The sequence below is a fragment of the Gobio gobio genome (genome assembly GCF_949357685.1).
Source record: "Gobio gobio genome assembly, chromosome: 22".
Classification (NCBI taxonomy): domain Eukaryota; kingdom Metazoa; phylum Chordata; class Actinopteri; order Cypriniformes; family Gobionidae; genus Gobio; species Gobio gobio.
This window is the reverse complement of record NC_137118.1, coordinates 21076442-21098310: the sequence shown is the minus strand read 5'-3', so window position 1 is coordinate 21098310 and position 21869 is coordinate 21076442. Positions and strand designations below refer to the sequence as shown.

At 37.8% G+C, this 21869-nt stretch overlaps 2 protein-coding genes across 4 annotated transcripts; one reads left to right on the top strand and one right to left on the bottom strand.

Moving 5' to 3' along the window:
* The first annotated feature begins 7876 nt into the window (after nt 1-7876).
* On the top strand, nt 7877-15325 carry LOC307118567 (uncharacterized protein). Of its 3 annotated transcripts, XM_079804222.1 has the most exons (6): nt 8078-8141; nt 8251-8306; nt 9382-9671; nt 10978-11038; nt 14447-14525; nt 14614-15147. In XM_079804222.1, exons 1-5 carry the CDS (start codon nt 8138-8140, stop codon nt 14459-14461), a joined length of 426 nt encoding a protein of 141 aa, XP_079660348.1. In that variant the 5' UTR covers nt 8078-8137; the 3' UTR covers nt 14462-14525; nt 14614-15147. The 3 variants fall into 3 exon arrangements, with proteins under 3 accessions (XP_079660347.1, XP_079660349.1, XP_079660348.1); XM_079804221.1 differs by lacking the exon at nt 10978-11038 and having other exon boundaries at nt 7877-8086; nt 14614-15325; XM_079804223.1 differs by lacking the exon at nt 10978-11038 and having other exon boundaries at nt 7897-8141; nt 14614-15325.
* Nucleotides 15326-18105: 2780 nt separating this feature from the next.
* cldn23.1 (claudin 23.1) lies at nt 18106-20611 on the bottom strand. The gene has a single exon (XM_079803978.1). The coding sequence runs from the start codon at nt 20566-20568 to the stop codon at nt 19744-19746; it is 825 nt and encodes a 274-aa protein (XP_079660104.1). The 5' UTR covers nt 20569-20611; the 3' UTR covers nt 18106-19743.
* Nucleotides 20612-21869: the final 1258 nt, after the last annotated feature.

Here is a 21869-nt window from a genome sequence, read left to right as displayed (position 1 = left end):
GCCCTTGACCAATGATTTCTGATGGAGTATCTGCCGTCAGTCTGAAGGTCTGGCTACATGAGACTGTCTTAACTGCACAATTAAATTCTAGGCTATAATTTGTATGAGACGAGGTGGACATTTTGATGTATTGAACTTAATACACAAAAACCATATTCATAATAGATTAGTTAACAGAACTGAAGCGTGTTCTCTGATTTCTAAAATGAGGGACTGGCCACAAATCCGCGAGTACTGTTGGAGTGAATTGCAAAAGTGTGGACCCAGATTATGAATTTGTGGGTATGGATTGAAGAACCCAAAGGTACGGTTTACAAATTTGAGCGCACTGATTGGTAATTCGTTGGTATGGTTTATTATTCAATGGGCTTGATTTTGTATGATTCTGATTTTGATTTTGTTCCAAAATGAGTACGGTTTATAAACTGAGGGGACTAATTGCAAAACTGTAACCAAGGATTTGCGGGTCTTGCCTTCTCCTACAGGGGTCTTCCCACACTCCGTAGAAAAGAGCAGCCTGGACATTCTGCTAAAGTTCTAATTTTGTGTTTTGCAAAATAAAGTGTAGTTATAGAGGTGTGGAATGACATGAGGGCGAGTAAACGGAGAATGTATGAAACTCTTGGAAGTTGATTCAGAATTCAATCTGACTTTTTTTTTTTTTTTTTCTCTTTCCTGTAGGCTCCGATTACTCCAGCTGTCACCACCCCTGTTGTCAGCTAAAAAAACATAATAATAATTTTAAATGTCTAATAAAACTATTTTCATTGCAAGAAATAGGGTGTGGTTTACTACTTCCAATTAAAAAAAAGCTTTACAATGGGTTACACAACAGCCGGTTTTCATGTTCAAGTCTAATGTCAAGAAAAGTGCCAGGCACGTATAAACTTGCAACGGATGTCAAAACGGCAGGTGAAATATTTACACAGCACTTAAAAGGAAATCACACACGGTTAATGCCATGGGTTGTGAAACCAAAGAGTCTAGTTTGCATTAATTCTAGCGTGAAACTGCTTTTATATGCAAGAAGCATGTTTGGCAATGAGCTGTTCTGTTCAATATTGTAGTGTCTTTCTATCACGCTTAATTCTACCCTTATTTTATGGTTATGATTATGAACTTTCATATAGACCTCAAGTTCAAAGCTTTGCGGTCTTTATTGCTTGGTCATTTGAGTTGTTGTTTTTCTTTTTATAAATAGTGTGGTGTTCCTCTTGAAGTCACTTCAGTCTGCTTCTATACACGACACAAAAGGCTTGTTTGGTTATGCAAAACCAGGCCTACTTTCAATAGCCTACTGTTACTCCACCCATCGCCCTCAATGAAACATGAGCTAGTTTCTGAAAAAGAGGAAGAGGCTCTCTAGTGTGAGTCAGGTCTGTGCTTTGTTCATGTAAAAGGTTAAATTCAGGTGTTTTCGTGAGAAATTCTTTTTTTGCACACCGTTGATCAGGAGCATACTGTATTGACGTCATGAGCCGTGTTCTACCAACGAAAGTCTCTGCAGTTATTGTTTTGGTTTGTGGTTGTTTCTATTTGATTTCACTCGTTATTGGCCCACATGAGATTTGCTCATGAGCTATAATATGGTAAAGTTGAAAGGACCAGTGTCAAATTTATTCTATAAATGCAAGCGATGTAGGATGTGTATATCGTTGATTTTAAAATTCTGTTGATTTAAATTCTGCATTAAATTTCCATACAGGGGTCCAAGGTTAAGGTTTTATGGCAATACTGTAAGAGTGGAGCTTTGCCACACACGTTACTGTTAGTTTATAATGGAGATTAATAAAAGAGAATTATTAATGATCACATAAAGCAAAACCCAATAGAAAGTACATCAAATACACAATACTATTTGTTTTTGTTAAGATCATTTTATAACCAAAAGTTTTTTTGCGACTCGAACATGACCAAATGTGACTACTTTCGATTCTGTGAGAAGCAAAGTCAACAGATTACCTTTTGAATGTGAATCGGTTCTACTGAATGAATCGTTCACGAATATAGGACCCCATGTGTAAGATCAATTCATATAGGTCTAGTTTCACAGACAGGGCTTAGATTAAACCAGGATAGGCCTTAGTTCAATTAGAAGATTTAAGTAGTTTTTATAAATTTGTTTAGAGAAACGCATCAATGATGTGCATTTTGAGACAAAACGATGCCTGTGACATATGATGCCAGAGCAAGTTGCTTTCAGTTAAAACATCTCAAACATGCATTTTAGTCTGGGACTAGGCTTAAATCGTATTTGTGAAACCGGAGGATATATCTGTACCTTTGACATTATTTCAGAGAAATAGTAACCCATTTTGAAATTGATGTAGCAGTGTTGTATATTCACCAAAGAAAGAATAGAGTTAATTTCTTTCTTTGAATCTTGAACTGTTGCAAAAACGATCTGAATGATTCATGGACTCAGAGTTTATTTTCGGTTTATTTTTCACATAAAACTCCCGAATTACTTAATTTTATTTCAACCATAAAACCTATTTGCACTAAAATACGAGTCTTCCGTTAAGGATCATACATAAATGGGTCACACTTTACGCTTGGTCGACTTTGCAGACTGATAGGCGGCTGGCTTGAAGCAGTGCATTGTGGTTAATTTTTAAATTAATGCAAAAATATATAAAAATTGTACATGTAAATACAACTCACAACAATTATAAAAAAAAAATAAAAAAAACATTCTAATGTAGTACCATATTGTTTAATTTCTTTTATAAAATGTTCAAAGCTTAGCTTTAGCCCATTTTTTTCACATGAATGTAATATTTTCCAATTAAAATAAAGTTAAGTAGGCTACATCGTACTTTTGGAATCGACATTGTCTTGTATACAAATTGATCTGTATGACGTAATATTTTTCTGTGTACATGTTCCAAACAATCTAGAAATGAAATTAGAGACATCAAACCAAAAAATTTTTTAATAAATACAATCATAAAGATTGTAATGTGGTCGCGATGTTATATATATGTGTGTGTGTGTGTGTGTGTGAGTGATTTAGATCCCACTTCATTGGTATTTACATAGTAGGCCTATAGGCTTAAAAGGAAAGTTCACCCAAAAATTAATTGTCATTAATTACTCAACTTCATGTCGTTCCAAAACCGTAAGACCTTCGTTCATCTTCAGAACACAAATGAAGATATTTTTGATGAAATCCGAGAGATTTCTGACCCCTCCATAGACAGCTATTTAATTACCACTTTCAAGGCCCAGAAAGGTAAAGACATTGTTAAAATAGTCTACGTGGTTTAACCTAAATTTTATGAAGTGACGAGAATACTTTTTGCGCAAAAATCAAACAAAAATAACTTTATTCAACAATTTCTTCTAGCCTGTGTCAGTCTCTTACGCTATTGATGTAGTTGAATTAAACCTTTAAGTTGAACTTTATTCTTGTACAAACAGACACTGTATTAAGCAGTGTAAAGTATTGAATGAAAATGTCTCTGAAACATATATTTGACTAATATTGCATTTATTTCACTTCAGCTGTGATAAAATATGCAAACACAACGCTCAGTCACTATACGGGAAGCAGAAGTAAGTGTCTGTTTTCAGCTCCTCACCGACTGCAAGTAGGCCTATAGGCTTGTTCGACTTCATACAGCTACACAGTCATCCTCAGCAATTAAAAGCTAGAATGAGACGGTCATGCACATTCCCGCCCTCAGTGGTCACAAAGTGAAAATACTATTAAAACTTAATTTTGGAAAAATATACTTTGTATTACAAATCTTTATATTAACTTGCTTTCTATTAATGCAATACAGTGAATGACAGCCTCTACTTACATTATTGTCAGTTTAGTGATTAATTTACAGCAAAACAAGATAACAACATCTATGCTTTCATGTCTGAAAACATTATTTTTGTCTTACATTTCATAATAAACTCAGACAAGCTCAGTACCAACTCATTCTCCGTCAGTTTATTTTCATGAATTGGAATGTGCGCAAAGGGTTTGAGTGATTTAAGGCCGCGGAGGATACATCCGATGCGTCCTACAAAACAGGCTGGATGAAGGAAGCGAAATGAAGGCTGCCTTCCAAGGATCCTTTAAATTGAGATGGCCTTCGGCAACGTTTGATGATGTGGCAGCTGAGATATGCAGCCTTCGTAGGATGCAGCCTTCCGTTCGCTGCCTTAAAGGGATAGTTCACCCAAAAACGAAATTATGTTTATCTGCTTACCCCCAGGGCATCCAAGATGTAGGTGTCTTTGTTTCTTCAATAGAACACAAATGAAGATTTTTAACTCCAACCGTTGCAGTGTGATAGTCGTATAATGCATGTCAATGGGGATATTTTAGAGTATGAGAGTAAAAACGCATAGATATACGAATCCTGGCGACACATTGATGTCTCAAGACACAAAATGATCGGTTTAAGAAACCGAACAGTATTTTTGTTTTTACCTCTTATCAGACGAATGTCATCTAGTGTTCCCAGCGCCATAACTTCCGGCGAATAAGGTCAAAATACTGGTGTAAATACGTATATAAAGATATAGGCCTATATATGTAGATGCCTCATTCGACTAATGAGGATATTTGCATGTATTTTGACCTTATTCGCCGGAAGCGATGGCGCTGGGAATACTAGATGACATTCGTCTGATAAGAGGTAAAATAACATAAATACTGTTCAGTTTCTCGCAGAAACCGAACGTTTTGTGTCTTGAGATCAATGTGTCACCACAAGCCGCATGATTTAATAAGGATTCGGCTGATGCAGAGCCATAGAAAAAAATGAAATACATTTTTAAATATGGATATTTTTCTTACACAAGGGCATCGATTCGCTTCAGAAGGCCAAGTTATTAACATCCCGGAGCCGCGTGGAGCACGTTATTTGACGCACAGATGCATTTTTTTATGGACTTCAAAAACAGAGTAACTATTACTGCTATTATAAAGCTTGGATTAGCCAGAACATTTTTTATATAACTCAGATTTTATTCGTCTGAAAGAAGAATGTCATATACACCTCGGATGACTGAGGGTGAGTAAATCATGGGCTAATTTTCATTTTTGGGTAAACTATCCCTTTAAATCACGCACATAAAAATAAACTGACGGAAAATGAGTTGGTACTGAGCTTGTCTGAGTTTATTATGAAATAATAATAAAAAATATATATATTTTCGAACATGAAGGTCCTATAGATATTATCTTTTGTTTAGCTGCAAATGAATCACTAACACTAAACTGATGACAATGTAAGCCACTGCGAGACCGCATTAATAGAAAGCAAGTTAATACAGATTTGTAATACAAAGTATTACACTCAATAGTACACAGTACAATAGTACACATATTTTCACTTTGATGAACGCGGGGGCGGGAACCTGCGTGACGTACATGCACACTAAGGCCCATTTATACTTCTGCGTCGAGTGTACGCCGTAGTCAGAGCCATATAGAGAGAGAGTTGCGACAACTCCATAGACTCCAATGGAACGGTTTTTTTTACAGCAATGGGGGCTCGCGGAGACTCTCAATAGTTCCCGGAAGTAGCAGCCACGCCATAGAGAACAGCAGAACAGACCGTTTGTGATGCACTTTTAAAAGGTAAGACGTTTAATCAGTAAGATTTTAAATGATCAGCACATTTTAATCAAAATAACTTGTACATTAAAGCCTGCTTGTGTAGATTATTCATCATTAAAAAAATATATATTTTAAAAACAACATCGCTGTAACTACATACTCATGCTACATACACAAGTCGATGTGTAATAAAATTATTGAAAATCAATGCATTTATTGACTATTAATTACCAAAAAGCGCAGTTCTGTCACTGTGACTATCAATTTGAATTGCCCGTCAAAGCACTTCCTGGAACTATTCGAGGTCTACATGAATCACGTGACTATCAAGCGTTTTGAACTTCCGTTGTCGCAACTCTCTCTATGGCTCTGGCCGTAGTGTACGCCGTAGGCTACGCGCGTAGCCGACGCCGTCGTGAGCATTTATACTTCTGCGCTGTTGTCTGCGTCAATGTGCAATTCCACATGCAGACGCTAGGAGGCAGTGTCCTCGGGCATGTTGGTGTAATCAAGACAACAGCCGAAGAAGAAGCAGCTTGATGTGTAGAATGTGTACATTCATGTCGGAATATCAGCAGCAGTGAGAGAGCGGCTTTTCTTGCAGCTTGAGTTGTTGTATCTAATACAAATTTAGCATCTCTAGTTGATTAGTAAAGTTAAATAAGGCGATCTGGCGCTGGAATGCATTTGTGAAACTATGCGGAGCTCGTGGCCGCTGTTTTCAGCAGCGGTGGCTCAGCAAGCGATTGCTGTTGCGGAGACTTCATTCACGAAATATACCCTAATGTGTCCCTGTTCTTGATATACAATTACTGATTAACATATTTGGTTTTAATGAGAAAATAAATAAACTATATTCAGCGGATCTATGTATTTATTTACTACCATAAAGAATCGCTGGACTGCAAAATAGTGTGTTATAGCAGACGTAAGGAACTATCATCCAATTTCTGGACACACACACACACACACACTCCTATCGCAGATTTTTTATTTATTTATTGACCTGAGGGAAGGGTTCTGGCAGACCAATCACAGCGCTTGCGGTCCGCGTAGAATTGACGCGTTGTTACATTTTTGGAGAGGTGCGCGTCAGGGTACGGCGTAGGGTACGGCGTATCCAACGCGTCTATGCGTAGGGTACGCCGTACCCTCTGCGTGCACTCGACGCAGAAGTATAAATTGGCCTTTACTAGACCGTCTCATTCTAGCGTTTTAATTGCTGAGGACGACTGGACTAGGAAGGACGCGGTCTCGTTAGGATGCAGCCGTCCGTTTGAGAAACACACTATGGAGACAGATTAGTCTCATTAATAATTCACGCAAAAAACAAGATGCACACATGTGTAGCCAATTTCACATGCATAAAACCAAATTCACGTGCGCAAATTAAAATTATACATTCATAAAATACATTTCACAAATGCAAAACACAATTCGTAGATTTACAACTGTGCACAAAAACGTCTGAATGTTTAAAATGTACACGTTCATCCTGTAATGTGAATGTGCAAATCGTCATTCACGTGTGAACTGCTTTGGATTTGTGCGTGTGTGTTTTTGAGACTTTCCTGGCAGCACTCTCCTCCCACCCGGATCAGTCGAACGCTTTAGCCAATCAGATTTAAGCTTATCAATCGGCCAATCATTATCGCGTGGGGGCGGGCCCACCTGCTGTTACGTCATTAGCTTCCTTTCGACCACAAGCAGAGGTAGGCTATGTGCAGTGTGATCGGTTCATTTCTGTGTTTACTGAAACGAAGAAGTTACAGATCAGTTGAAGTGATAGTTTATTAAATATTAACAGATGTAAGCAACTGCTGTGGTAATCAGATGTCCCATATGAAGAGGAAAATGATGCTTGTTGTGTTGGATTTTAGCTGCAGGTACAGAGACGGACATCTCTCTCAGTTACAATCACATAAATGAGTGCAAAACAATCATCTGAGTGGCGAATCCCATTTAGCACTAACTGCTCTTTCCTAATTAAATAATAGAACAAGACCAAGTGAAAAATATCCAAAAACTTTATACTTTTCTTAATAGTCTATTTATATACACCATCTCTCATCATTCAAACCATTGTTATGCTTTCTATGGAGACAATCCTAGCATTGTATGGTATGCATATGAATAATTCTTTATGAAGTAAACATAAGAATCCATCAATAGGCTACATAAATGTTTATTTTCACACAGCAGTTAATAAACTATCACTTCAACTGATCTGTAACTTCTTCGTAACTCCCTGCCAGCGGCAACTCTCGGCGACCGGTAAGCGGTAACAGCCGAAGCCGGTCGAACACACCTATTGCCAGTCGTGCTCACGTGACCTTAAGTGGCGCCGTGGAGAGCGGTGAGGGTGGAGAACGGGACTCTCGTCGGAACTGTGATTGTTTGGGTGTCTGCGCCCGCATTGTCTACATACAACACTGATTTAAATGTTGTCAGACTGTTACTGCGCTGTTATCTTCATCTGGCCCTTATTTGTCCTGAAGTTCACTCCTCCTTGCCCACATGGTAGGTGAGCAAACAGGAATCCTGTTTCACTGAGTTTTCCTGGTGTAGTGAATGGGTGGGTCTTTTTTCTGCGTGGGTACATTGCTTTATTCTTCTTGTGTCAAGCAATTCAGCTCCTCTAAAGGCAATTCTATTTCTGGTTTCTCTTTCACATTTGTATACAGATAAACACCGAAAGTTTTGCCTTCCTGTCCTAGTCTCAATTACCTGCGTTTGCTTGGTGAGTATTTGTACTCTTGCTGTAGTTATTTTGTCTTAGGGCTACGCTTTCTGAATGCTTCCACTGTCACTTAACCATTGCGTTTCAGATTGCTTCATATGTTCATTTGCTTACATTCATTTGCATAAACTAGCCTACATTTACTTCTGGGTAAGTGATCAAGTTTACACTGATGTTATTTTTTTTCCATTACGTATTTCTAAAGAATTTGTTTGCATTTCATAGTTAATTAAGAATGAATGTGTTTTAAGATTGCATGCATCACCTCTCAGTTGTTCTTAGTTATCCTTTGTCAGAGAAAAGAAAGGCTCAAAAAAGAATGTAATAAGATCATCCTGTTTGAACTGGCAGATTAATTGTTTGATCCTGTTAATATTGGTGTTAGAAATTCAATTTCGCATTTATTTAGCATGAATTTGCTAACTGAGTGTCTCAATCCACTGGTTCCAACAGAGAAAAGTATACTTTTTCTTGAAACCGTGCACCATGTGGTTTAAGGGGGAAACACAGCACTGACACATCTTAAAGTCAATCACACGCGTAACTGTGTGATAGACATGCATATGAGAAAAATGTTACATCTTCAGCATTGATAATGATAATCAGAAATGTTTCTTGAGCAATAAATCAGCGTATTAAATCATTTCTGAAGGAGCATGTGACTGAAGACTGGAGTCTGGCCAAGGCTACAGGCAAGTGAGGTTTTTTTTTTTTCAGTTGTGGGACTAAACTCTGCAGGACAGTGGTACTCCAGGACCGACGATGCCCATCCCTAAATTAGAGAGATCCTGAAAAACAACTAGGCGTAGTTTCCTAAAGCAATGTTTCTCAACTCCAGCCCTGGGGACCCACCTACATGCATACCTTTTCATGAAATCACCTGATTTAACTCATTCAGCTTCTTTGTCGGTTGAAATATCTCTAACATTCTGCGAGGTGAGTCCCGGGGACTGGATTTGAAATGCTACAACTTTTGTAGGAGGTGGCACATTTTACCGCACTCTTCACAACCTTGCCACTAAGTGATTTTGAGGTGTAAGTCTGTGTTCTTTCATTTGTGTGTGTTTTACTCCAGAGTTTTGGCATGTCTGCCCCTGCCATCAGCCCTCTGGATGAAGATGGTAGCGTGTCTCGTCTTCTGATTGCATGTGACCGTGTCGTGTGCCAGTATGGTAGATGTGTGCTGGTGAACGGGGAAGCCAGCTGTGAGTGTAACCTGGGATACATGGGAGACTCCTGTAACGAAACCATCAATGAGGCTCTGTCTGTACCACTCACCGTCGGCGTCCTGTTGGTCATCGTCTGCTTATTCATCTTCATGTTTGGGATGGCATTTTTCCGACAAAGGCAAAAGGCAAAGAAAAGGTAAGGCTTTACCAGGATTCCTTTCGTTTTGTTCATTTCTTTTTTGTGTGAATTAATACATTCAAGAATGCAGTTAATGCATACATTGGCATGAATGCACCTAATTGTTTTTACACTTAAAAACATGTTGGGGAAATAATAACTAAACAAGGGTCTTTTTTCAGGAATTTTATTAAGTAGTTTGACCATTTATTATTATTTCTTGGTGAAATGCTTATTAACATTTGAAAAATGTGAAATGTTTGTCTGCGGAATCAGTCATGTGGTGCGACCAAATAATGCAGAAAAAATGAATAAAGGAGCCCTGCAGACCCACATGACATGATAATTTGAACTTTTTATGACCACACTCTTAATTCAATATTAAAGTTTTTTTTTTTTTTGCAGCGATGCCATAGAAGAACCATTTTTGATTTCCCAAAGAGCCTTTCAGTGTTTTCTTACTGTGAAGAACAATTTAATAATCTAAAGAACATTCTTTCAACTTTTTATAACCTTTTGTGGAATGAAAATGTTCTATGTATGTTAAAGGTTCTTCATAGAACCATCAATGCCAATAAAGAACCTTTATTTTTAAGTGACTGTAAGGTTAGTTTTAGTAAAATGTCACATGGTGCAACGCGTCAAATACTTTATGAATGAATAAATGAATACCTCGGAAAACATATATTTAAAAAACTTCTCAAATGATTATTAACTCCTTAAGCTGCATGAGCACGTGGACGGGTTGAAGCGCTATTTTTAGCACGAGTGTAATGTTGAATACATGCGAGTGTACACACATTAACAAACATGTTAGGAAAAATAAGTTATTACTTTTTACTTCATGATTACAACACATTTACAGTACAGTGACATGAAATGTTATAAAGGTTTTTAAAATATACTACTATACTGTAGGGGTGGGCTATATGACCAAAATGTTAATTCACGGTATGAGAGATATTTTTTTTAATTTCATGAAAACGATATATTGATACAAAAGATTTGTATTTTATTTTTCTTATTAAAAATAAGAACAAAGAAGCAAATTACAAACAACAGGACAAATGCAATAGAGCAACGATTCAAATTAAATAAACTTTACGTTTTTCAGCTGCTGTAGGTTTATTTAACTTAATTATTTACCAAATACTACGGAAATTGAATAACCAAGTGTAAAACTAAAACACTGCATCTTCACTGTGTGAATCAAACATGCACTGATTCTTATGAACTCTTTCCCAGCTATTTAAGGAGATTTTCAGCTTTGTGTGTTTTCACTGTTATACAGTATTGTTAAATGCTATTATGCATCTTCTCATAGAGTACTGAATCTTCTGGTCAAAACACATGGGAAGAAGACGCAGAAACGAGTGATTTCCTATGTAAGCAGATGTATATTTAAAATAACGTGATCATCATCAACATTAAACAGTGGGGCTGGGTAAAAAAATATAGATTTCTCGATTTTAATCGATTCTCATTTTTACGAAACAATATCTTAAATCCCAAGAATCGATTAGCTAGTCATCCTGTTTTCAGTTGATGAATGAACGGGACATTGTAGCAAGCCTCCCATCCAATAAATCGCAGTAATCTTTGTGCTTTGTTACTATTCATATGAAACAAATTCTCCGATTTTCAAATTCCAGATTCCATTTTATTACGAAATTCAAAAACATAAGTACTGTTTTGGCGCTATGGCGTGAGATCGTTCTGGCTCAGCTCAAGAGAAGCGGCAGCACGGAGCTCACATGAACTCATCCGCCTTAATACCAGTTACAGCGCGAAATAAACATGAATGAGCATTTGAAAGTGTGTTAAAGCAGCACTAGGAAGGTTTTGCTCTCGGGGTCCCCCTACAGTTGGGAAACAGTATTGTCCTCTACTGCTGTCGTAAACTCTGTCATCCTTCATCAGGGGATGCATCGCACGTGCATTTGTTGACATGACAACCATGACGCCGCATTCACACGGGGCGTTGGCGTCAATGCTTCTCGGCGCGGCGTGATAGCCCTGAACACTGCAGGAGGAGTTCACATGCAGGTGTTCTGCTTGCGTCGCGTGTGAAATGTCTTCATCCCAGGTACAGTGGCATATGATTCAGCATGTCATATGAATATAATTTCATGGGTTTTATTTTTTTCAAACGCCAAATGATCGCGATGCTCACGTTTACAAGCCAGCGTCGTTATAGTAGCCTAGTCTATTGGTTCCCGTTTTACAGAATCTATATGATACTTCAATTCAATGTTTGAGTGGTAGGTCTACCATATATCGTCAATATTATAATATCAAGCTACCATAGATGAATCTGCAAATTTGAAAAATCGATTTGCATTATAGCTTGAGGCAAGAAAAATAAACAAATATCACAGACATGTTAGGTATCCTAAAATATGATTTTGTACGTCTTATGTATTTACTTGCAAGAATGTAGCCCCTCCCCCTTCAGCTCACGCCAACGAGCAAACGCTGGCCCAATGTTGATCCTCGTCCTGCCTTTAATCCGATCACTTTCTCGTTTCCTCTTTTTGCTTTCCTCCGACAAAACCTTTGCTTTCTTATTTTTCTGTGCTGCTTCGGCCATGACTATAACATTCGGCAAACAAATGATAGTTGGGCTCGCACGTCCAAATTCAAGGAAGTGGTGGTGGAAGTGACGTATATGCCGTAAAGCAGTCAAATTTTGTAGTTCTTTTTGTTCTCGGGTTACTAACCCCAAACCCGAAGTTTAAAAGTACGATTAAAAACGATACAGACCCCGTCAGGCTATGGCAGACGTGTCATTCAACCTATTGTAAGTCGATGTATCATCACAAGAGTCTTGAAAATATATTATAAAGGTTGAAAAGTTACCTAGTGCTGCTTTAAAAGATAGAGTACAACTTACCGAAATCCGTATCAATCGCTCAATCAGTGTTTCAACCGCAGAAAGAGGTCAGTAAAACAGCTTGTAAACAATGTCACATTTACCTCAGAAAAAACATATTCACTGACATAAACTCATTAGTCAGCTAGAAAAATTTACTTTAGAGGAGCGTTTTACTAAATAAATGCTGCATATTACATATTCATTATAATTGTTAAATTCTTCAATATTTAATGCATGTTTTTTATGACAGCCACCATTTAAATATTTGTAGAAATATTCATATAACTATTATTAAAAAAAAGTTGTTTTCGTATACAAATCAGTTAATGTTTTTTTTCCTTCAATATTATAGTAGGCTACAACTGACTCCCATAGTTTACAGCATTATGATTTGTACCTGATACATATCCAAAATAATCGATATTGAATTGCAAGCTTGTGAATCGAAATCGAATCGAATTGTGAAATCTTTGTTAATACCCAGCCCTATTAAACAGCATATAAATCAAAACTGCCTAAAGTTACTGAATGAAATGTTGACCCAGGACAAGCTATAGGACTATGAAGCATTAGGGGTGTTGATGGACTTGATCTACTCTGTGTTTTGATCATCGTTCTGAATCCGATCGGGATGTAGTCTTTGACAAAAACGTGATTTTTCTCAGCTTTTGGCTCAAAATGTTCAGATATTCATACAACAAATATTCTGGGGTCCATGAAAATTTAGAAAAATGATCAAAAATGCTGGCGGTGGCTGGCAACTTTATTTAAAAAAATAATAATTTTAAATACAAAAGTGATTCAGCCAAGAGCAGTGAGTGATTTTCTGATTGACTTTTGTTGTTTGATTAAAATTAATGAGACCAACAGCAGTTTATCATGCTGCTGTCCCTTTAAGACCGAATGCACGTATCTAATTTACTGACACACATCTGGTTTTGTCTGGGGGCCACATGGAATTCTTTTTCACAGCTTATTGCGCTTAACAGCTTTATTAAACATACACATTCAGAATTTGAATGGAACACGGCTTTATCAATCTTATGTGTATATAACTTTAATAGTACTGGGATCTAACGATAGACACTTTAGACCATGGTCACAATAGTATGTATCGTCATACCGCCCAGCCTTACTATACAGTATAAAACCAACATGAATACAAAGAACTCTGTGAAAAAACTTGGCACGTGTATTAACCTGTTAACTTTGTGCGATTATTTCTGCTGACGGAACCAAACTTCCCCCGTATGTCATTTTTAAAACGTAAGACGGTACCCAGATTTCAAAACAGATAAGATTTTACTTCTATTGTTAAAGAAATGTTGGTAGGTTACATGGTTTTCACTATGAGATGGTCTAATTGTTATATAAGATTGGTACACTTTACCAGCATTTACCATACTTTAAATACAAAACTTAAAATATGAAAAATCTGCAGTATGAAATTATTTTTAAATTGAAAGTGGTTTCTTTATCAAAAAGCTTTTTTACAAAAGGTACACCTTGTCTTATAATCAGGGTTGTCATCTATTCGGAATACGGTACAAAATTTACCACACCGTTTTTGTAATCAAATATTTTTCTGATCTTGACAAAACGCATATCGTCGGAAAGGTCTGAAACCTCAAGGTTTCTATATTTGGCACCCGATCGTGGATTGGGTTTTGTTTGTCACTTGGTGGCTATTTTTGGTACTGCGCCTAAACAAAATCTCTCAGGAACCTCAGTTTTTGTGATATCAACTTCCAATTTGGGACACAAGTTGGTTAGACATGTGGCTTTGTTTTTATAGCAGTTTTAGAGTGCATGTTATTTTCTATTTTAATCTGACGAGTGTCTTTGAAAAGAGGCCAACCTTTTAAAGCATTCATGAATTCATGACGTCTGTAAACTGATTTTATCACTTTGTCAACAGAAGAAAGATTGCTGAAGAAACCCTGATAAGAAATGGAGCGCATCTTTAACATGTCTTAAAGCAACATGCCATAAAACAGGTTTGTCGTTCTACATCACAGACAATAAGTCAGATTAACTCTATGGTCACAAAAAGTAAAGTTTCTCTCTTTTTTTCCCCCTCTTCAGACAGTACAATCAACACATAAAGTGCTTATACATCCAGTACGGCCATGACACATAACTCGCACTGAAAGGTGCATGAATACTGTACACTTATATGTTATTGCTGTACATGGGTATTGAAGTAGCACTGAATGCACTCAACATTGAACTGAAAACTATTGCATGTGAAATACATGAAGTTTGCAGCACTTTTAGATGATTTCAAAACAAGCTTTGGATCGGCGTTCCTGCAAGGAATGTTCCTGTTTAACATGCATTGACTAGTTTCTGTAGCATGCCAGGTATTTTAGTGCTGTTTGTCTGCTGTTATTTTTAGCTCAGGCCGGACTGGTGAGTTTCACTGACTGAAAGCTGATTAGTTTCATGGACTTATGGGCCACAGATGAGTATCTCTTTCAAACATTTATGTAAAGCACGACATTTGTATTGGTCATGGTTGTTTTTATTTTATTTTACGAAAATAAACATGCATTTATTTCTGCATTGAACCCTTTTTGACCAGTATTTTATAATAAAGATTTTATTGTTTCTATAATTATGACTGCTTCTATTTCTCTGTCATTTCAACAATATTTGCTATATTTTTTTGCATTGTCTCCACATTAAATAAAAGGTCTTTCCATTTGACATTTTACATCTTTAATAATGTAAATTCATTTTCACATTGTTTGTTGTATTTTGTTTGTTTATAATAAAAAAAACATCAAGTTTGTTCAATTTTATATTTAGTACGATTACAAAGTTTGCCCCATACATTTCTATAGTAAGTTTTGGGTTTAACAAAAGTCCAAAGTATAAAAACAATATCTATAAAGTGTTATAAACAATAATTACAATATGTCCGAAAAGGAGCGAGATAAAGCAGAAGCTAATTTTTCCCACTCCTTATACAACTGTAAATAGTTCCAATATATATTTTATACACATAACTTGACCACTTACAGGTCTAGTGAATAACACTGATTATCTCTTCCTCACGGCACCTGTTAGTGGGTGGGCTATATTAGGCAGCAAGTGAACATTTTGTCCTCAAAATTGATGTGTTAGAAGCAGGAAAAATGGGCAAACGTAAGGATTTGAGCGAGTTTGACAATGGCCAAATTGTGATGGCTAGACGACTGGGTCAGAGCATCTCCAAAACTGCAGCTCTTATGTGGTGTTCCCGGTCTGCAGTGGTCAGTATCTATCAAAAGTGGTCCAAGGAAGGAACAGTGGTGAACCGGCGTCAGGGTCATGGGCGGCCAAGGCTCATTGATGCACATGCGGAGCAAAGGCTTGACAGTTTGGTCTGATCAAACAGACGAGCTACTGTAGCTCAAATTGCTCAAGAAGTTAATGCTGGTTCTGATAGAAAGGTGTCAGAATACACACTGTATCGCAGTTTGTTGTGTATGGGGCTGCATAGACGCAGACCAGTCAGGGCCCCATGCTGACCCCTGTCCACCGCCGAAAGCGCCAACAGTGGGCACGTGAGCGTCAGAACTGGACCATGGAGCAATGGAAGAAGGTGGCCTGGTCTGATGAATCACGTTTTCTTTTACATCACGTGGATGGCCGGGTGTGTGTGCGTTGTTTAGCTGGGGAACACATGGCACCAAGATGCACTACTATGGGAAGAAGGCAAGTTGGTGGCGGCAGCGTGATGCTTTGGGCAATGTTCTGCTGGGAAACCTTGGATCCTGCCATCCATGTGGATGTTACTTTAACATGTACCAACTACCTAAGCATCGTTGCAGACCATGTACACCCTTTCATGGAAACGGTATTTCCTGGTGGCTGTGGCCTCTTTCAGCAGGATAATGCGCCCTGCCACAAAGCAAAAATGGTTTGAGGAGCACAACAACGAGTTTGAGGTCTTGACTTGGCCTCCAAATTCCCCAGATCTCAATCCAATCGAGCATCTGTGTGATGTGCTGAACAAACAAGTCCGATCCACGGAGGCCCCACCTCGCAACTTACAGGACTTAAAGGATCTGCTGCTAACATCTTGGTGCCAGATACCACAGCACACCTGCAGGGGTCTAGTGGAGTCCATGCCTCGACGGGTCATGGCTATTTTGGCAGCAAAAGGGGGGCCAACACAATATTAGGAAGGTGGTCATAATGGTATGCCTGATCGGTGTATATATCATTAAATATTATATATTCATAGCAAGAAAACAAATCTACAGTAATTTAACCCATTTAAGCCGACCGGCAACTATAGTTGTCGCAGTGTATAGTTGTAATTCTCCTTTTGTAAGTATTTTTCTAGATAGTATCCATGTTTTTAATCTCAATGAAATGCAAGAAAACAACCAAATAAAGGATTTCAAGAGAAAAAAAAAGGTATTAAATTCCTTCCTGTCACATGAGGCTGCCAACTTCCTACCCCAACTTCCAGGAAGCATAACGAAGGCAAACCCTCCCAAAGAAAGGTTATTTTCATGTTACTAATAAGTATTTTTTGTTGACATATATATATCTACATAATCGTGAAGGTCTCTAGAATCATCCAAATAAAACAATTCTTACAACAGATCTATCGTTTTTTTGTACACTTAGTCAAAAGTCCAAGTGGCAACTATAGTTGCCGGTGGGCAAATGCCTTGTACATATAATGGGGAAATGGGGTATAATGTATTAACAGGTTAATAAATCAAGGTTTTTGGTCTTTAGTGCTTTTTGCTTTCATAATATCCCACCTAAAACATAACTTAACCCTTTAACTGACATATCTACTGTACAGTAGACCTTAATTCGATAGGGAAAAATATAATATTTTATGATATGTCTTGTAAGGGCCAAAATATTGAGGACCCTTCATCCAGTTTGGATGCGTTTCATTCTAATCGGTCAAGGACCCTCATACTTCTTATGACTAGTAGCTTATGATTCCATTATAATGTGGAAATTCAGACAAGTAATGAGTTTACATTTACATTATTATATGAAATCACCTACTACAGTCAGCCATTGAATACTATGGGACTATTTGTTTATTTATTTATTTTTGTTTGTTATACAGATGTAATTTTTTCATCATCATATTAATTTATTTTCATTTAAATTTTGATACACAATGCCCTGTTAGGGCAACTTATTGGCTGCACTTTGTTCTGCACTATGGTCCACCACTTTAAGACAAATGTATTTGTTGTTTGTTGTATTTTCATATTCAACAGATTATAAGATAGATGCAGCTTTTTTGAGTTTGCATCGAATGTTCTTCGACTTTTATGCACAATAAATTTGTTTATGAATAAAGATTGATCTGTTGAAAGCAGTTATTTTGAGTTAGATGCCAAATGTTCACCTCCTAGTCAAATTTGACAATGAAAGGGTGCATACAATATATTTGCCCACCGGCAACTATAGTTGCCACACATTCAAATACGGTTTTCAAGAAAAAAAACAAAAACCTGGGGAAAATAAATGCAGAACATGTTCAAATAGGACACTATTAACATGACTATGCATGAAACAATTCAGAAAAATTTGGGCAAAAATGGGTTAAAACAGAATATGCATTTATTTATTGTCCAGTATAATTTAGATTTAATCAGCATTGCTATGGTCTTTGCAAATTTTGCTTTGACGCATTTTATGTGCGGTTTCCAGCAGATTTTGTGTTCTAAAATCACACCAAGAAATCATAGTAGGCGAGCCTGGTGCTGCTACGCCCCTGCCATACCGCTCTAGTTTATGTAATAAAATGTCATGATTTATGGTGTCAAATGCTTTCTTTAGATCTATGAAAATTCCCACTACATGATTCTTCTTGTTTGTGCAATTTGTGATATCCTCAGTTAGCTCCTCCATTAGTGCCAAAGATGTTGATCCGTCCATCCAGAATCCATATTGACTGTCAACTAGAAAGTTGTGCGTTTCAATTAAATTGTCAAGTCTTTCTGTAAAAAGTTTCTCAAGGAATTTGGAGAATTGAGGGAGTACAGAAACAGACCTGTAATTTGTGTCTATCCTCAGGTTTATATAATAGTATTACTTTTTTACCGAATTGAAAAGACAAGTTAGAGATGTTAGAGTTAATGACACTGCAATTTCTTCAATAACTTTTTTTATTATAATCATATCAGTGTTATTCCAATCCATGGAAGATAACATCTACAATTGTAGTTATTCTTGCAGTGTTAAAAGGGATTGCCACATTGATATTCGTTTTATAACGGTAGGTATCGATACACATGGACAACACTGTTTGTTTTTGAATAAATAGTACTTTAATAAAAAAAAAAAACTAAATTGTTACAAAGAGATTTAAAAGATGTTGTATTTAGAAACCACACAACCCAGAGCAATGGGAAATATCACATGATCTGATGAGTTACAGCAAAATAAAGTCACAAAGATCTCATTTACACTCTACTTCCTTTACATTCTACTTCCTTTATCTGGGTGGTTTTATTACCATTTAACCTCATTTACACCTCGCTGCTCTTATATGCATTTGTTTATACAGTTAATAATTAATAAACTTCATTTATAGTTGTAATATGTCTCTGTTTTAATGCTTCCAGACTTGAAGGTAAGTCATCACTGGCCTTTATTAAACAGCACTTATTACGCTTTGGCAGAAATACTTCTATCGAAAATTAATATACTATAGAAATGATTTTGTGGAGGATTATACTTCATGACCATCGCTACATTGTTCACATGGCTCGTGGATCACACGACAGTTCAGACATGACCCACATGCTTGCAGTGGAGATAAAACTGCAACAACCAGTATTACTAGTTATACTGCATCGCAGTCACCTCTTTCACGAAACTATTTCCACAGCCAAGGAAAATATTGCACAATTAATTTTTCTCAAACCCTGCAGTATTAATGTGATAACATCATTAGGACAGATAAAGACACATGATTTGATTTTAACCCGCATTACAAACCTTCGACAGGAAGTTACATTTTGGCTATTTACAACTCTAAAATTGGAAGTCCTCATGTTGCTTAACCTCAGAGGGAAACTGGCAAGCACAATCGGTGGCTCTTGTAAACATTCAAAGTACTTGTAAAAGAACTGGTGTGACAAGTGTACGCTCCAGTTGAAGACAGCTTGCATGGCTTTAACGGTTGTCAACATTCACAAGTGGTAAACTAATATTTATTCACAGTATGTGCTAATCATTTTACAGATCAGCATCGTAAGGTCTTCCATTGTAGGATGTGTTGACAATTCCATTGTTCCTAGGTTTGGCTCTTGGGAAGTCCAGGTCGTCGTCCAGAGACTTCTGCGAGTAAGGTACGCTGCTTTCACTGATGTAGCTTCTTGGTACGGTGACCCTTGGCAGAGGCGTCGGCCTCTCCATCGTCCTCGGTCTATCCATCCTGTCCGCCGACCTTCCCGTGTTGGTACCAGGCTTTTCTCCGCGGTTCCGTCCACCGCAGCAGGAAGCGATCCCGATGAACATCACTAAACCGCCGAGGACCTCCATGATGCCTCCGATGTAGCCCAAAACGATGCAGTATCCTACACGGATGTCATCCGCTCTCAATGGGTCTCTCTTGACCGAGGTGGAGTTCAGGCTGTTGAGCAGATGAGTGTACCACGCAACGGGAATAATGGCCAAGACTCCGGAGCAGAAGATGAGGAGGCCGCCTAAACTAGCCAGGATCCACCTTGGTCTGTCCCTCCAGCATCTGACTCCAGGTGTTGCCACCGCCAGGCCAAGGATGGTCACGATCAAGGACGCAATCATCATTCCTTGAGCGATCGGAATGATCTGGTTGTTAAAGTACGTTTGGTCATTGGTGCGTTGGTTGCACTGTTGCGCCCTAGACGTTGTGAAGGTATTGCAGATGTCCCAGATTCCTTGTTCCACCACCAGATCCACAGATTGGGCTGCCAGGTTGTTGATGGTGCGCCAGTTTGGTGCAACCGTGCTGGTCAGGTTTAGGATCCATCCACAGGGTGCCAGGACCATGCCGAATATCAAGATCCCCGGAGTCCGCATGGTTGAGGGCTGAGCTGCTGTCCACGTCTAAAGCGAGTCGAGTGTGTCTGGTGCTTAAGAAGAAACATACTGAAACCTGAAGGAGGTGGATCTGTGTGATTAGCATCTGAAGGGTGTGGTGTTGAATGCCTGGTTTAAACTCGGGCAAAACTGGTTTTCACTGCATGCCATGTTTCAGCCAATACCTGGAATACCATTATGCAAGAGCTATGGGGAAAATAGGGTAGAATGGGGCAAGTTGTCACAAAGAAATGCTGTTTACAATGGTTATACCTCAGTAAGACCAAAAGTTAATCTGCATAAACGTTTGTTTGTTCCAGAAGTTTGCCTGTGTTGGTTTCAATCACCTCTTCTCATAACATGTTTCACATTTTTATCTATATTCAGGCATTTTTGTTGTTTTACATGCTGTAACTTTATACAGTTCATGAATGAATGTCTTTTGGCCAATTACTTGTTTGATACTTATGCATTAAATACGTTTTGTCCAGTTTTTTCTTTCATGATTGGGTTTGTTTAATACGGAGCCCCTATGGAAATGAGATGGGAGGAAAAATAATAGGTCAATGCTTTTGCGTTCTCTCGCAAATATTTTGCGCTCCCCGAGAAACTTTCTGTTCGCTCGCTAAATGTTTGCATTCCCCTAAGAAATTTTGATTTAATATCTCCACCCCCTCCACTTAATATCTCCACTCTCCATGTCCCATTAGGAGCTCCGTAGTCTGACAACTGATTCACTTTTTTTTTTCATGTTGAGGTAAATGTCTTTTAATATAAAATATACGTCGGTACTACCGAGTACCGATTCACATGAAATCAATCGGTACCAAATTTCGGTACCTGAGAACGCATCTGGTGATATAGACTGTCTGTGAATATTAAACCGCAAAAGACTATTTAAATACAAATAATTTGTGTCTCTGTGCGAATGAATGCCGTAGACGCGCGGTTTACAGTCTGGGTTTACCTCACACACTCTCACTCAGAATCGCGCGTGACGGTCACATGTTTCTATCTCTGCCGTCTCATATGAGGACATGAACGCATGAACGTCATCTCCAGAGCCACTGAGAGTCACTTCATGAGCATTTTACCATTTAATTTGAGAAAAACTGTCATGTCAAAAACACAGAAACTCAAAGGTCTTCACGGCAACCCGTCAAAATAAAAGTTTGGCCTAACTTGACAAATACATCACTGTTGTACAGTAGAATTTAGATACTCTCAATGTAATAATAATACTAACACTAATGTAATAATAATAAATGATCAAAACTTTATTTTTTAAGTAATAAATTACA